At 47.6% G+C, this 14,921-nt stretch overlaps 1 protein-coding gene across 1 annotated transcript in view; it reads right to left on the bottom strand.

Annotated features, from left to right (window-relative positions):
- col7a1l (collagen type VII alpha 1-like) overlaps window positions 1–14,921 on the bottom strand; it is a 90,264-nt gene that overhangs the window by 60,929 nt on the left and 14,414 nt on the right. The window contains exons 3-15 of the mRNA XM_035426179.1: window positions 13,492–13,672; window positions 12,784–12,943; window positions 11,449–11,542; window positions 10,018–10,191; window positions 9,042–9,205; window positions 7,465–7,594; window positions 7,128–7,244; window positions 6,701–6,856; window positions 5,200–5,316; window positions 4,566–4,712; window positions 2,567–2,686; window positions 618–776; window positions 211–330 (exon numbers count right to left, since the gene is read on the bottom strand). Coding sequence (XP_035282070.1) covers window positions 211–330; window positions 618–776; window positions 2,567–2,686; window positions 4,566–4,712; window positions 5,200–5,316; window positions 6,701–6,856; window positions 7,128–7,244; window positions 7,465–7,594; window positions 9,042–9,205; window positions 10,018–10,191; window positions 11,449–11,542; window positions 12,784–12,943; window positions 13,492–13,672 — 1,839 coding nt within the window. The remainder of the gene's footprint in view (window positions 1–210; window positions 331–617; window positions 777–2,566; window positions 2,687–4,565; window positions 4,713–5,199; window positions 5,317–6,700; window positions 6,857–7,127; window positions 7,245–7,464; window positions 7,595–9,041; window positions 9,206–10,017; window positions 10,192–11,448; window positions 11,543–12,783; window positions 12,944–13,491; window positions 13,673–14,921) is intronic.

Raw genomic sequence — 14,921 nt, 5'->3', positions numbered from 1 at the left:
GTGAGCTGTGCTATGTCTGTGCTTGTCGGTTTATATGCAGTGTCAGTACAGGTAAATTTGCCATCAGTTTAAGTACAGGTAAGTATGCGTGTGAGTGTTTCAGATTTCAGGTGAGCTTGTATACTGGGCAATCTGTACTCAGTTGTGTACAGGTGAGTACAGAGGTAAATTTGCACAGGTGAGTATTTAGTCTAGCGTAGGTGAGAGTACCTTTCGAAGATTTCCAGGTGAGTTTGTACTCTGTGGCGCCCACAATGGGACTCCACTCCACGGTGATGGAGGTGCTGCTGTAGGCTGTTACCTTGAAGTTGGAGACGTAGCCCAGGGGTGCTGCCATGCAGGGGAACGAAATAGAAAAACACGCATAAAATACATATAAACTAGGATACAAACCTGGAAGCTGAGAGTTGTTTGAGGTTTACAGCACTCACAGCTGTGTTAGCATTCAGACAGGGTAGCTGAAGAGCGGGCAAGCCTGGGGTCATCAAAGATGAGGTATTTGGACAGGAGGGAGGGATGGAACGAGTGAGCAAGTTGATGGGGATGGGTGGTACTCGGGTGAGTGAAGGTTAGAGGGGCGGGGCAGGTTTTGGGTGGGCGGGGCGAGTCGTACTCACACGTGCGGAAGGTGGCAGTGATTCCGGGTCCCACCAAGGTGCCGAACAGCACGTAGAGGGACAGCACGTACTCCGTGTCGTGGAACAGGCCCTTGAGCTGATACACTGTGGTGCTGCCGTTCAGAGCCAGCTGTCTGGGACGGTCCCGCCCCGCGAACTCTGTCAGGAACCAACGGGAGAACCTGCGGTCACGTCCTGCACCCAACGACCAACCGCTGACCTGAACCAAGCTCGCCGACCAATCACTGATCAGTACACCTGTCTCAGTTCCTCTCATTCACAAATCACTGAGAGAAAAATGCACCTAATTTTTTTCCTTTACAAACCAACCACTGATCGGTTCTTCAGAAACCGTGCCACATGTAACCTTTAACTAATGAACCCGCATCAATCCATCGTACACCATACTGCATCATTCCTAGCTTGCACATTCATTTTACTCTTTGACAATCCACCACACCAATGTAATGACTGCAGTAGCCAATTCATTTTGTCAACCAATCACAAGTTGTGTTTCTGCAATATACTGGAGCCCTTGCTGTCTCTCTTAAGTCTCCTTTCTCATATTTTTATATACAGTACATTCACACCCAGTTGTTAAAATGAGCAAAAAGTTTGCAATAGGTAATCTAAACTTAAAATCTAGGTAATCTAATTACCATACAATCAAAAGAGACTGACTGAATAATTGATTTCCTCTATTCTTTCATCTGGTCCCAATCAATTGTTGCTCCTGGTCATGCATATTGCATCTGTAGTACCTAACAACTCTGTGAAACAGAAAGCATCCTCTTCAGTAAAAAAAAGACAACACATATTTATTGACGTTTTCTTTTGAAAACATTTCCATTGTCACTCACACAGTCAAAGGCCCAACCCACCCCGTGAAAACTCTGAAGTGATATCAAACATCGCCAAACTGCCCCCCCCCACATCCCTGTGGCATACGCCAGCACTTCCCCCCCCCCTCCCCCCTTCCTCCTCTCTCTGAAGAGTCACTGGAATCAGGGGCAGACTACAAACTGCCACTGCATCCTAGCCTGTGATTGACAGCCAGCGAGGCCTAATCTGCAGCAGCTGGCCTTGATCAGGAGACAAGACCTGAAAGGTAAAACCTCAGCCCCACCCCCCTGCTTCAGAACCCCTCTAATCATCCCTCTACTGGCTGTGCTATGTGAATGTGTTCCAGTCTGTGATGGATATGACGCTCCCAAGTCATTCCAGGCTGTACTATAAGGTAGAAGCAGTTTAGTTTAGTTACCTGCTGTTGACTTTCATTCAGCACGCAAACCAATTACTGCTTCTAGAAAGACCCGGAATGGCTGAAATTGGTGGACATTGTGTGTGGTCATTCCATCCTGCTGTAATTATACTGTAATTGTGCTCTTTTCTGAGCTGCCCATCTCTCATGGAACCTGGTAGGATCTTTCAGCAGTGAGTAACTGCGTTGGAGTGACACACATTCTTCATTCTTTGTGCCTTAATTTAGGAGTATGACATTGTCGCTGACACGACACTCTGATTTATGTTTATTCAGATCTGTTTCTAATTGCACTGGGTCAGGGCACAGTGCAATAAAACATGATTCCCCTGTTATCGCAAAAAAAACATCAATTTTCTCAGAGAAAAGAGAGACAGAGGGCGCATGTGTGTGTGTGTGTGAGAGAGAGAGGGAGAGAGAGAGATTGTTGGATTGTTATTATTTCTTTTTTTCTTAATCTATCATCTATATTGCACAGTTTTATTATGTAACCTGCTTTGGCAACACAAATGCCTGTATTTGTCATGCCAATAAAGTGCTTTGAAATTTGACATTTGAGGGAAAGAGAGAAGAGAGAGGAGAGAGATGCACAAGTGCACAGGCATGGTGACGGGGTCTCTGGATGGTACAGGTGTGTAAGTGGACGGTGTGTGTGTAGCGTTACACGGAGGTACACAGGGAAGTTTACCTGGAGTGGGGCCCCAAGCCAGCCTGTATCCTGTGGCACCAGTTACCGAGTTCCAGGAAATTTGCGCGCTGTTGGTGCTCACACCAGTGGCCTTCAGAGTCTGCACTGCACTGCTCTCCACTGAGAGATAGAGAGAGAGTGAGAGAGGGACAGAGAGAGAGAGACACAGAGACAGAGAGGGAAAGAGAGAGAGAGGGACAGAGAGAGAGAGAGAGAGAGAGAGACAGAGAGAACATTAATGAGAACATCTATCTGCCGACACACAACACTTCCAACTTCCGCTCCACTGAGAGTCTGAGAGGAGGTTAATGACCTGCTTTCGCCGTCAGTTTGATTAACTTATTATCAGCGACTGATTATGATACTTTTTAAGGTGACTTTGAATTTGATTGGGCACAGATGGTGAAGTCATCTGTCACATCATCACACCTGATTGAATTCAGAAAGAAGCAAGAGATATAAACAGACAAATATGCCACTTTTTTTCTTTAAAAAAAGACTGTCCATCGTACCGTCAGCATCGGAGACTAAGAATACACCACCGCACACCTGCCTACTATCCAGGAAGCTCACAGCAAGCAATTTCTCACCTGGAAAGACGTCATGAGCTGTCAACAGCTAAACATAGTCCGGCAACGTTAGGCCGCGGTCTGATCCATGTTACAAATCACAGTACCTTTTTCTGCATTGAGGAATCATTGTATTCATCAACATGATTATTTTAGCGCGGTCAATTCCACTGCTAACTAATTTTCCAGCTCGTAACAGCCCACATCCAGGGTCCAGCTGCGCAGAGGCCATTACCACGGTCACGAAGGACCAGACCAGTGCTCTCCGATGCCTGTCAAATGACTCACCAGCACTGGAGCAGAGTCCCTTTCAGCAATAAAAGTTTTATATAGACCTGACTAATGCTGCCATTTCTGCCGTAGACATGCAGGAGATTGAATGATGCGTACAACAGACAGAGGGGAGATCCTAGTGGGATGGTCTGGGGAAGACAGTCTCATTGCCACAGACCTCTATGAGTAAGTCATCCATGGTGATCGAGCAGCACAATGCTATAACGCTATATTAATACAATTGGGCGACCTCATTACTGCAGGCCTATTCCAGACAGGATAATGTTTCAGCAGCACAACCCCCGTCGTCATTGCTGCTTGCGGCATGCAGCAAGAGCCCCTGGGCACAGCTTACACAGCTGTGGCAGCTCTGCAATAGATAGCAGATTTTGACAGATTTTCTGATTCATTCATTGGCTGACTCATTTATTGGCATTTATTGGCTGAATTCAATTATTTATGCAGAGGTGATGGGTGACGCGGTGGTGCAGGGAATAGCAAGAGGGTCCCGGGTTTGAATCCCTGTTTTTCTGTGTTGCATATTTTCCCCATCTGCAAGGGTTTCCTTCAGGTACTCCTGTTCCTCCCATAGTCCAAAGACCTGTTAGGCTAATTGGAGAGTGTAAATTGTCTCAGGCATGAGCGTGTGAGTGAATGGTGTGTGTGCCCTGCGATGGATTGACAGCCTGTCCAGAGTGTATTCCTGCCTCTCCCCCAATGCATGCTGGGATAGGCTCCACGACCCTGACCAGGAATATGCGGGTATAGATAATGGATGAATACATGATTAATGAACATGCACCTGCTTGTCCAAGCACAGCAATTAAAAAAGAGCAGAATCCTACAGAATTCTGATGGACAGGACACATCACAGATATACAGATTGTGCAGCTTGTATAGTAAGCTTATTCCCTGAAACTTTTATTATAATTCAGTAGTAAAGGGCTATGAGACTCACATACATACTACAATTACAACTACAGAAAAATGTATCTTAAATAACATATTGAGGGAGAAACCTGAGAAGACTGTCAGGCACACATATGATAATATGCTTGTCGCGCATGTGTAGGGCATTTCCAATGAACGGGCAACAGATGAAATGAATCTGTGAACTCTGTCAGAGCGCTGCGCGGGTATTGTCAGCGGTCACTCACGTGTTTTGGCCTTCACCGCGGTGACGGGGCCCTCGAAGTCCACGAAGATGGGGTTGATTGTCACGGTGTACTCTGTACCTGGGTGGAGCCCCTGGATCATGTAGAAGCTGTACGCCTCACCCAAGTTCAGGTTCTCAATGTGTCCCTCTGCAAATAAAAAAAGGCACAGTTTATCAAGAGAAGCAGGGGATTTTGGCATATAGTCTCTTAGATATGAATGCATTGGTTGTGGAGTTTGTTCGTAACCCTCAAGTACTTCTAACTTTGATGGTGAGCATGTAAATATATGTCAAACACATGATATTCTTTAGCAACACTATTCCAATTTTGATAGCACTCTCAGTTCAGTTTCTTTTAATTAATGGTGGACCTCTCATTCAAATGCTTGTGTTTTCACATCAGTGAAAAAGAGAGAGCAATACCACACTATTGCATAAACCACTTTCAGTTTCATAGTTTTCTCAGGCAATCTTCCCTACAATGTTTTTCATGGTCTCTCCCTGACAGAGACATCATGTGACGGTCTTTCTGTCAGACTCGTGCCAGACCCAGTCTCTGTGTTTCATGTCACACACTCAGGTGTGACAGTGACTTTGCGCCCCCCCTGCGGGAGGGCACTGGGGTCACAGCGTACCTGAGGAGGACCAGGTGAGCCGGTACCCTGTGGCACCCTTGACCGCCCGCCACCGGGCCTGGACCGTGTCCGTGGTGGCGTTCTGGACCAGGAGCTCCTTCACGGGGACCAGTTTCACTGCGACACACGCGCGGACGACAGCGACGTTAGCGGAGAGGAGAGGAGAGGCCTCACGGTGAGGCAGACAGATGGCAGCAGAATTAAGGGACGGGTTTGACTGTCACAAGAGCCAAATTAACAAATTGTTTCTTCTGTGACACACTGACAACAGCCAAATTAGTGAATGTCTTCACTGTGAAACACTGACAACAGCCAAATTACTGCATGCTTTAACAGTGACACACAGAACAGCCAAATTAGTGCATGTTTCAACAGTGACACACTATGAACAGCCAAATTGGAGCATGTTTTAACTGTGACACACAGAACAGCCAAATTAGCACGTTTCAACAGTGACACACTATGCACAGCCAAATTGGAGCATGCTTTAACTGACACACAGACAACAGCCAAATTAGAGCATGTTTTAACTGTGAAACAATGACAACAGCCAAATTAGCGCTTGTTTTAACTGTGATACACAGAACAGCCAAATTAGCACAGTTTTTAACTGATACACAGAACAGCCAAATTAGCTCATTTTTCTGTGACACACAGAAGAAGCCAATTAGCACAAATTTTATGACACAGTAAAACAGCAAAATTGGCACATTTTGTGAGAGCGACAACAGCCAAATTAGAGCTTGTGTCAGCAGCTGTTACACACAGACAGGTAAGTTAGTGTATTGTTTAACTTAGACGTAGAGTAGACATCCTCTTTTTGCAGAAATTTCTGATTTGGGGACTGAAAATATCCATCCAGGTGGGATTTCTAAATTCCAATAATGTTAGGCTAAGTTTTGCTTATAGGCCAAATGTAAACAAATAGCCTAGTATTATGGTCATAAGGCACACCTGCTCATATGGTGAAATATGGTCACCCTATTTAACTGTGACAAAAGCACAAAATTAGGGTTTATGAATACATTTCAGTCAGATCAGAACGTACCAGTGATGTGATAAGATGAGAAATTGTAATATGTTATATATATTACAGAAAAGCTGAAAATCTATGAGCATGTTAATAGCTTCAGAAGGAATAATATCTCAGCACACTCAGGGAGATAGCAGCTACACTAATGCTATCCTGCCACCTTGTGGACAAATCTAGATACACATGCAATGAACACGATGCCGAAGTTCCTGTATTCAAAGTATCATCCTTATTTCAGTAAGGATGAATAACGTGTGGCACCAATAAATTAAATAAATAAAAATATCAGGGTTGCTGGGAAAAAAGCTTCTACTGAGCTTGCAATAGAGGTGTGAATATTTGTGACTTTTACTTTTCTGACCTGGATTTTCCACCTCTGCCCAATGACAGTAAATAAAAATGGCTGCATACTGAAAATGTGCCACAGAGAACTGTCTAGGTGCTCCTGACTGAAAAGGGGACTCTCACGTGTTTTGCCGACGATAGACACGGGTTCGCTGGGGCCCTGGGGGTAAACAGCATAGATGCTGATGGTGTACTGCTTGTCCTCTTCCAGGTTTTCGATCAGGTGGGAGGAGACGTCGCCCTCCAGCACCTGCTCGTACGTCAGCCCCGGTCTGTTCGCTGGAGACAATGTCACAGCCATGAGCTGACGTACTCATCACCAAACCCACAACTGAAACCATCGCAAACCCCAAACAGTGCTAGTGATGCCATTGCTACCACGCCCAAACAGACCTGATCAATCAGGATATTGTATCTAACATTTCCAAATGTACAGTAAAGTAAAAACACAGCCATCTATTATAAAACATTTGCTTATTCTGTATGAATGAAGGGATGCAGTGAAGTCCGCTGAACTGTGGTTCTGTAACGCCCATAATTCCCTACTTACACCGAGGAATAAAGATTTTGTATCCGTTAATTCTCTTCAGAGGCGAGGTCCATGCCAAACGCAGGCTGAAGAGTCCCTCCTCAACCACACGGAAATTGGCAACCTGGGGCACGGGCGCTGCGGTGATCACACACACACACACACGCACGCACACACACACACACGCACGCACACACACACACACACACGTACACACACATCAACAGTCAAAGACAACACATTTCTGTGTTGTAGAATGTGTGAGTGTGTTTGTGTGTATAAGTGCATGTGTGAGAGTGTGAGTGTGTGTGGGTGTGTGGGTATGTGTGTGTGTATATATGGTGAGAGCGGTACACACTTGTCTTTGTGGTAATGGTAGCTGAGTCTCCGATGAGGTCAGGGTAGATGGCGTAGGTGGTGAAGGAATAGTCAGTGCTGGGCGTTAGGTCTGTCACCACCAAAGAGCTCACGTCACCCTTCAGGTCAATCTGTCATAAGAGCCATCAGGAGAGGAAGAGAGGTCAGGGGTCATGGGCCAGCCTGCTCAGAAACCCATACTCACACTGACAATGGAAAGGCATGCACCTTAAGGACATTCACAATTGCCATCACTGGCAGTCTGAAATCCTGATAGAACAACCCTACGGAACTGCATTATAATTACAAAGAGATAGAATTACATTTAACCATTACAGTAGAACCCACGGCATCAATTAAGTAACAATTAAATATACTTCAAGTCCTAAATCACATAGTGCAGAAATTTCTAAGGAGGGTTCTCTCTCCCTCTCTCACACACACCCACACAGACACACTACCATTTACTTATTCGCACACACACGCACACACACACACACACACACACACACACGCGTGCACCCACAGTAGTGGCTTCGTGCCGGGTTTGGGGGCAGCTCCTGTGACCTCAGCACTTTCTATAATTACGCTGCCAGTTCGAATTTCTCTTTCTGACTCTGAAGTTAATGAAAACCCGCCATATGGTTCAGAAGAGACCGGCGCGGCCGCGAGTTTCGTGCTAACCCAGACCCACCGTATGGCTTCCAAAAGTGGCGGGGGCGGTGGGCACCCTGCCCGCACGGGAGGGCGTCCTTCACGCCCCCCTGAGTGGGAGGGAACTCACCCCGGGCCCCTCGCGCCTCCGGGTCACGCCAAACTGCCCCGCTCACGCCCCTCCCCACCGTGCCGCACGACCAAACCAAAAAAAAAAAAAAAAAGGCTTGCCAAGAACGCTCTGAGCCCAACGACGAGGTGGCGTAACATCGTCCGACGAGCACAACGGCACGCCCCGTCCCCCCGGATTTCGTTTTTTACATTTTTTTCACACCAGCGCCCGCGCCGACATTCCATTCCACATAACGCCGCGGCGCAGTCACGCGCGGCGCCTTCCCGCCATCTGTCACCCGCGGACACAGCTGCGTTCGCGCACGAGCTAACGTACGGGCGCGTCGGCAGGCAGCCTCTCCCAGTGCCCACACCGGGATTTGAACCAGGAACCCCTCGGGCGAAAAGCGCAGCGACGGCGAGCATGTTGCGCGGCGGGCGCCCACGCGTGCCGACGGCGCGGAGCCTCGCGTTCCCCTCGGGGGGAAGAGCTGCAGAAGGCATCGGGCCCGCAGCGGGGGCAGGTACAGCAGCGGCTCGTCGCTATTCACCGGGCTAAAGCAGCGAGACGCGCAGAGACAAGGTCACTCTCCCAGCGTTCCCACTTCCTGCTGCGCTCCTCTGTTCGGGCAATACACACACACTCCCTCCCTGGACCTGCCCAACCCTGCTGAGCCACGCATGGCGTTTGTAGCTAACGCCACCCCCGTCATGCCAGACCGTCTGTCCGCACCCCCCTTAGTACACCCCCTTCCCCCTCAATGTGCCAGCCAACATTCCCCCAGAGACCCAGTGGTGGGTACCCCCCCTCACCTGTCTCTGCTGGGCGGAGTCCAGGTAGCCCTTGGGGGAGATGGGGGTGACCAGCAGCCGGTAGCCCGTCACGTCCCCGGTGGCCGGGGTCCAGGTGAGCCGCAGGGAGCTGTGGCCCAGCTCACTGACCACAACGTCCTTGGGCCCAATGACCCGCTGGGGCTCTGCGAACAGACCACTTCAGTTTAGTTCAGCTTATTGAGGCAAGAAGTTAAAACAGAACGTTAAAATAAAGTGTCTTTCCTAAGGATAAAATATTAAAGTATTAAAAGTGCTTATTTCCACTGTGGTCTTCAATGTTAAATACTGCATGCAGAACATGAAGACAATTCTACCCAAACACACATCACGTTCATGTTCTAGAGGCAAGTGTTGAGGAGGACTTTTTGGTACATGTATACTGGATAATTACTACTGAGGATTTGTAAGCGTGAGATTGGTGGACAGTGTTTTGGACGTGTCAGTGTGTGATTGACTGGTCACTGTTGTTGACCTTGTGTCAGTATGTGATTGGTGGATGCCGTTGGAGACCTTGTATCAGTGTGTGATTGGTGGACGGCTTTGGAGACCTTGTGTCAGTGTGTGATTAGTGGACAGTGTTGTAGACGTTGTGTCAGCGTGTGATTGACTGGTCGCTGTTGTTGACCTTGTGTAAGTATGGGATTGGTGGATGCCGTTGGAGACCTTGTATCAGTGTGTGATTGGTGGATGGTGTTGGAGATGTTCAGTCAGTGTGTGATTGGTTGGTCATCGTTGGAACCCTTGTGTCAGTGAGTGATTGGTTGGTTGCCGTTGGAGACCTTGTGTCAGTGAGCGATTGGTTGGTTGCCGTTGGAGACCTTGTGTCAGTGAGCGATTGGCTGGTTGCCGTTGGAGACCTTGTGTCAGTGAGCGATTGGCTGGTTGCCGTTGGAGACCTTGTGTCAGTGAGCGATTGGTGGCCGTTGCCAGAGAGGGTGCGGCCGGCGATGCTCACCAGCCTCCTTCTGTTTGACGGGGCGGGGGGGCTCGGAGGCAGTGAAGCACACTCGGCGGGAGAGCTTGGGCAGCAGGCCCCACAGGTAAGAGAAATCATGGCTCAGCAGCAAGTGCTCCTCATAGGGCTCCGTCACAATCTTCCTCAGCTCCGATTGGTCCACGTCTCTGACCCCTGTGTCAAAATTCAGCGCTTTAGTTTCACCGCGCACGGACATACAGAGCTCCATTTTCCCCGCGAGTTCGAGCTCTCACAGCGCAACTCGACAAACAGAATTCCTCCAGCAGCCCGGCGCCCGGCTCAGCCGCACAGCACAGTGTCAGAAGTTAGTGAGCGATGACGCGGGGAGCTGTGTGCGTTAAACGCTCCTGTTTGTGCCGCTCCCCAGACGCGTCACACGCAGTTTAAGCAGACAAGATTTACGGCGGCTTCTCGGGGGCTGATTAATAACGAACCGGACTCCGGTGTCAAAAGTGCAGCGGGGAAAAAAATCGTGATGAAAAATTACCGCAATTAAGCAGCCGATGGCTAATGAGCTGTGATTATTTCGGTGCTCTGGGACCAAAGAATGAGAGATTTAATATCTCTCACACGCACAGACACACCTACACATGTGCGTACGCACTGATAGAATCACATGCATATAACTCGCACCTGCACACACGCAAATATTTTTATGCACGTACACACGTACATATACGCACTCATACTCACATGCCCATAACACAGATACATGTGCTCACATGCTAATGGATATATATACAGTGTGTACATACATGCACATGCTAACTGGGATGTACAGTATGTACATATGCTCACATGCTAACTGAGATGTACAGTATGTACATTCGCACACATGCTATCTGGTATGTACAGTATGTACATACACTTACATGCTATCTGGTATGTACAGTATGTACATACACTTACATGCTAACTGGGATGTACAGTATGTACATAGACACACATACTAACTGGGATATACAGTATGTAAATAGACACACATGCTAAATGGGATGTACAGTATGTACATAGACGCACATGCTAACTGGGATGTACAGTATGTACATAGACACACACGCTAACTGGTATGTACAGTATTTACATATGCTCACATGCTAACTGAGATGTACAGTATGTACATTCGCACACATGCTATCTGGTATGTACAGTATGTACATACACTTACATGCTAACTGGGATGTACAGTATGTACATAGACGCACATGCTAACTGTATGTACAGTATTTACATATGCTCACATGCTAACTGGGATGTGCAGTATTTACAGATATGCTCACATGCTAACTGGGATGTACAGTATGTAAATATGCTCACATATACAGTATGTATTTTGTTTTTGATTATATTTCACTCAGTACCAGTCAAAGAGGCTGCGAGAGGGATGGGTGCAGGAGAAAAGGAACATACCCACAGCATACAGAGAGATTCCACTGTCTGTCACTGCTTGGGCCGGTCCATCAATCGCATCGGTCGATCTCCCATCGGTTATCAATATAGTGATCTGATAACATGCACCAACACAACAGTGACACAAAGCTAGCGACAAGTGCCGCTTCTGATCACAATTTAAAAGTAACTTCAGTACTTAATAATAGTTTTATGGCATTTAGCAGATGCTCTTATCCAGATTTCATTTTTACACACAATCCCCTTGTACAGTTGGACATTTAACGAGGCAATTCAGGTTAAGCGCACTGGTACAGGGTACAACAGCTGTGTTGCAGTTTGAACCCACAACCTTTGAGTCACAAGCCCAGTTCTCTAACTGCTATACTACACAGCTGTCTCCTAATAGACAGGGAGGGTGCATGGAAGAATATGCAGCCAGACGCACTATATATTCCCATGTAAAAATGAATTTTCTCATTTTCTAAAAGGGGCTTAGTTGGGTATCCTATTGCCTCTGGAAATCGTCCATTGTGAAGAACTGTGTGATCTGCCTGCACATTACAATGATAAAGCCTGCCGGAGGGTCTGATCCATTGCATTTAAAAATATACTTTCTCTCATATCTTAAATTAAGTTCGAGCCCAAATAATAGGTATATATTTTTCTCCAGGAAGGATAGCATAATGTAGAAGAGCTTATACAGCCATGATATATCGAGAGCATTTCCATTCCGCAGAAGCAATCAGTGAATCTGAAGCTTGCCGTAGCAAAACAATGAATGCATTAATGTGCGCTGGATATCTATTATACTTCATTTTCAATCAGTCTGACATCAGTGAAATTCAATATAAAAACCAATTCCTCCTTTCCACATCTCAGTAACTCATCAGGTGCCTTTCAATGTACAGGTGAAGAGACGGCAAGAATCTAAATTAGTTACAGAAATCAGTCCACTCCGGTCTGACCAGTAGGGGGCAGTATGGTATTTCAAGACAGCTCAGTAGCATTAGAATTACTATGGCTATTACAAGTCAGGCAGGTTGGAGTCAGGACTTTTCCATAACTTTACATGTCCAATAAGGTACAGCCCAACAGTGAGGCATAGCACTGCCCTTAAACAGGACACAGTGCCTCCCTTCTGTAGGGAATGGTACTGCTCGTATGAATTACACAGTTTCTCCTTCCTGTAGGGAACAGTCCTATCTTTCTATAGGACACAGTGCCTCCCTTCCGTAGGGAATGGGACTGCCCGTCTGAAAGAAGTAGTTTCTCCTTCTTGTAGGGAGACGGCTCTGGCCTCCTGTAGGGAACAGTCCTGTCCTGCTACGGGACATGGGGTCCAACGTGGCGTACCTTGGGGGCTTCGTCTCGAACGATGGGGGAGCTGAAGACAAACTCCACCAGGAACTCCAGCGCCTCTCCGGTCTTGCTGTTCCCCCCCTCAAAGGGGAGGTCCGACACGGCCCTCAGGACCTCCTCCAGGGTGGTGTAGTCTGTCAGCGCTATTCTCATCCTAAGAGACGGCACAGGGGGATAGAGAGCGGTGTCCAACACAGCCAGAAAAGCGCTAAAGGAGTGTGAAATCTTTTCGGATGCCTCCCTGGGGCAGCTTGGATCGGTGTGTAATCACTGCAACCTCCATCACTACCTCAAGTATGCGTAAGGCCTACAGAATTTCTTTTTGCAGAATTCAAGGACCGAGTTTAATTTCACAAAAATTTACAAACAACTTAATTGCAAATTAATGGTCTAATTATCTGAATTACCTAAAGGTAATTTAGATTTTTCTTAAAACACAAACAGAAAATCAAGCACCTTCAAGTAAATCAACAAATATCATCACTCTGAATTTACCACAATCAATTTACCGCAATTGACACCAAACACTATCATAGTTTAGAAGGGCCTGTAGGAACCCTGCTTAACTGCTCAAATCAGCGGCGAAACTCCCTCAAGGCCTGTTTTGGCCTGAGGACACCATCACCTCACTCAAAGCTTAAAGCTGGTCTTGTGACCCTTGACCCCTAGAAACGGAGCCCCTTTCTCGCGATGCGGTCGCACCTGGGCACGTCGCTGTAGACGGTGACCCCGAAGCGGATGCCCTCTTCGCCCATGGCGTTGTTTTGGAAGGACTTGATGAGGTTGCTGATGAACTCCTTCACCAGCTGGAAGTTGTCCGGGCCCATGCTCCAGGATGCATCCACCAGGAAGACGATGTCCGCAGCTGTGGAGCTCCGGCATTCTGGGAGAGAAAAAAAAAATCCCAGATCACTGTCATGCCACTCAGAAAATCAATTCGGTTAATAGAAGTTTGATGGACGCAGGAGCTGAATGGCAATTTAATGTCCCAATATGTTTAAAAGCAAAAGAAACAGACATCAAAGTCCCGGAACACTATGAAACTTCAAAGGCCTTTGCTGTCACCCTCCGTTGTGCTACACACTTCACATATACAGAACATGGCCAGCATAGCAAACACGTCCAAATTCACTTTCCCGTAACAATGAAAAATATATGAAAAGCTGGAACAACCTCTTCAAGGTACAAACCGGACACACAAGCATGCGTGTGTCTTCTTTTGCCGTCTGGGACAGAATATTATCGACTGGATCAAGCTGGCTTTATCGGGAAAAACATTGTCATACTGAGAGCCGAGGTCATCAGATTGATCGAACAAACGCCATTTGAATAACTTTTTATTCCCCCCTCAATGCTCAGACAGCTACCTACAGACCGCGTGGCATGTCATTCCTGGCACAATGGCGGTGAGAAGCAGGTCAAAACGCCACAGCAGGTGGCAGTGTAAGACCGTTAGAGACGAACGGAGGCCGCGGTCTCACCGGACAGTGCCACGGTCCGCCCGCCTGGCCGTTTCGTACGAATCTTTAATGGAACAGAAGCGATGCGATCAGGCCGGGGGGGGGGGGGGGGGGGCGGGGGGGAAGCAGACCATCAATATTCACAGCACAGAATCCGCACAGCCTCGGGGCGCGATGCAGTGATGAGAATCACTTTGAATAACGAGATAAACATCCAAATGCCAGCGTCCACTCCCCCACGTACGCACGCACGCACACGCACACGAGAGTGCTCTTTCAGACGCTCGCAAACAGATACGCACATTCACCTGTTCACTTCCTCTCTGACCGTCAGGCATACACGCACACAGTCTCTCTCTTTCTCTCACCATTACACTCACACATACATGTATGCACTCATATGCACACACACAAGCTCTCATATACACACACGCACTGCATACTCTTATACACACATGCACCGTATACTCTTATGCACACACACTCATGTCGTGCACACACACACGAACACTCAAGTGTGCACACACACAGATGCACGAACACACACACATGCACACACACACGCGCACACACACACACATGCACACACACACGCGCACACACGCGCACACACACCCACACGCAAACAGACACACACACACACACACAAACAGACACACACACACACACACA

This window comes from Anguilla anguilla, chromosome 7, assembly GCF_013347855.1.
Source record: "Anguilla anguilla isolate fAngAng1 chromosome 7, fAngAng1.pri, whole genome shotgun sequence".
NCBI classification, from domain to species: Eukaryota; Metazoa; Chordata; class Actinopteri; order Anguilliformes; family Anguillidae; genus Anguilla; species Anguilla anguilla.
Note: the sequence above shows the minus strand (reverse complement) of the source record. Positions and strands in the feature narration are given on the sequence as shown.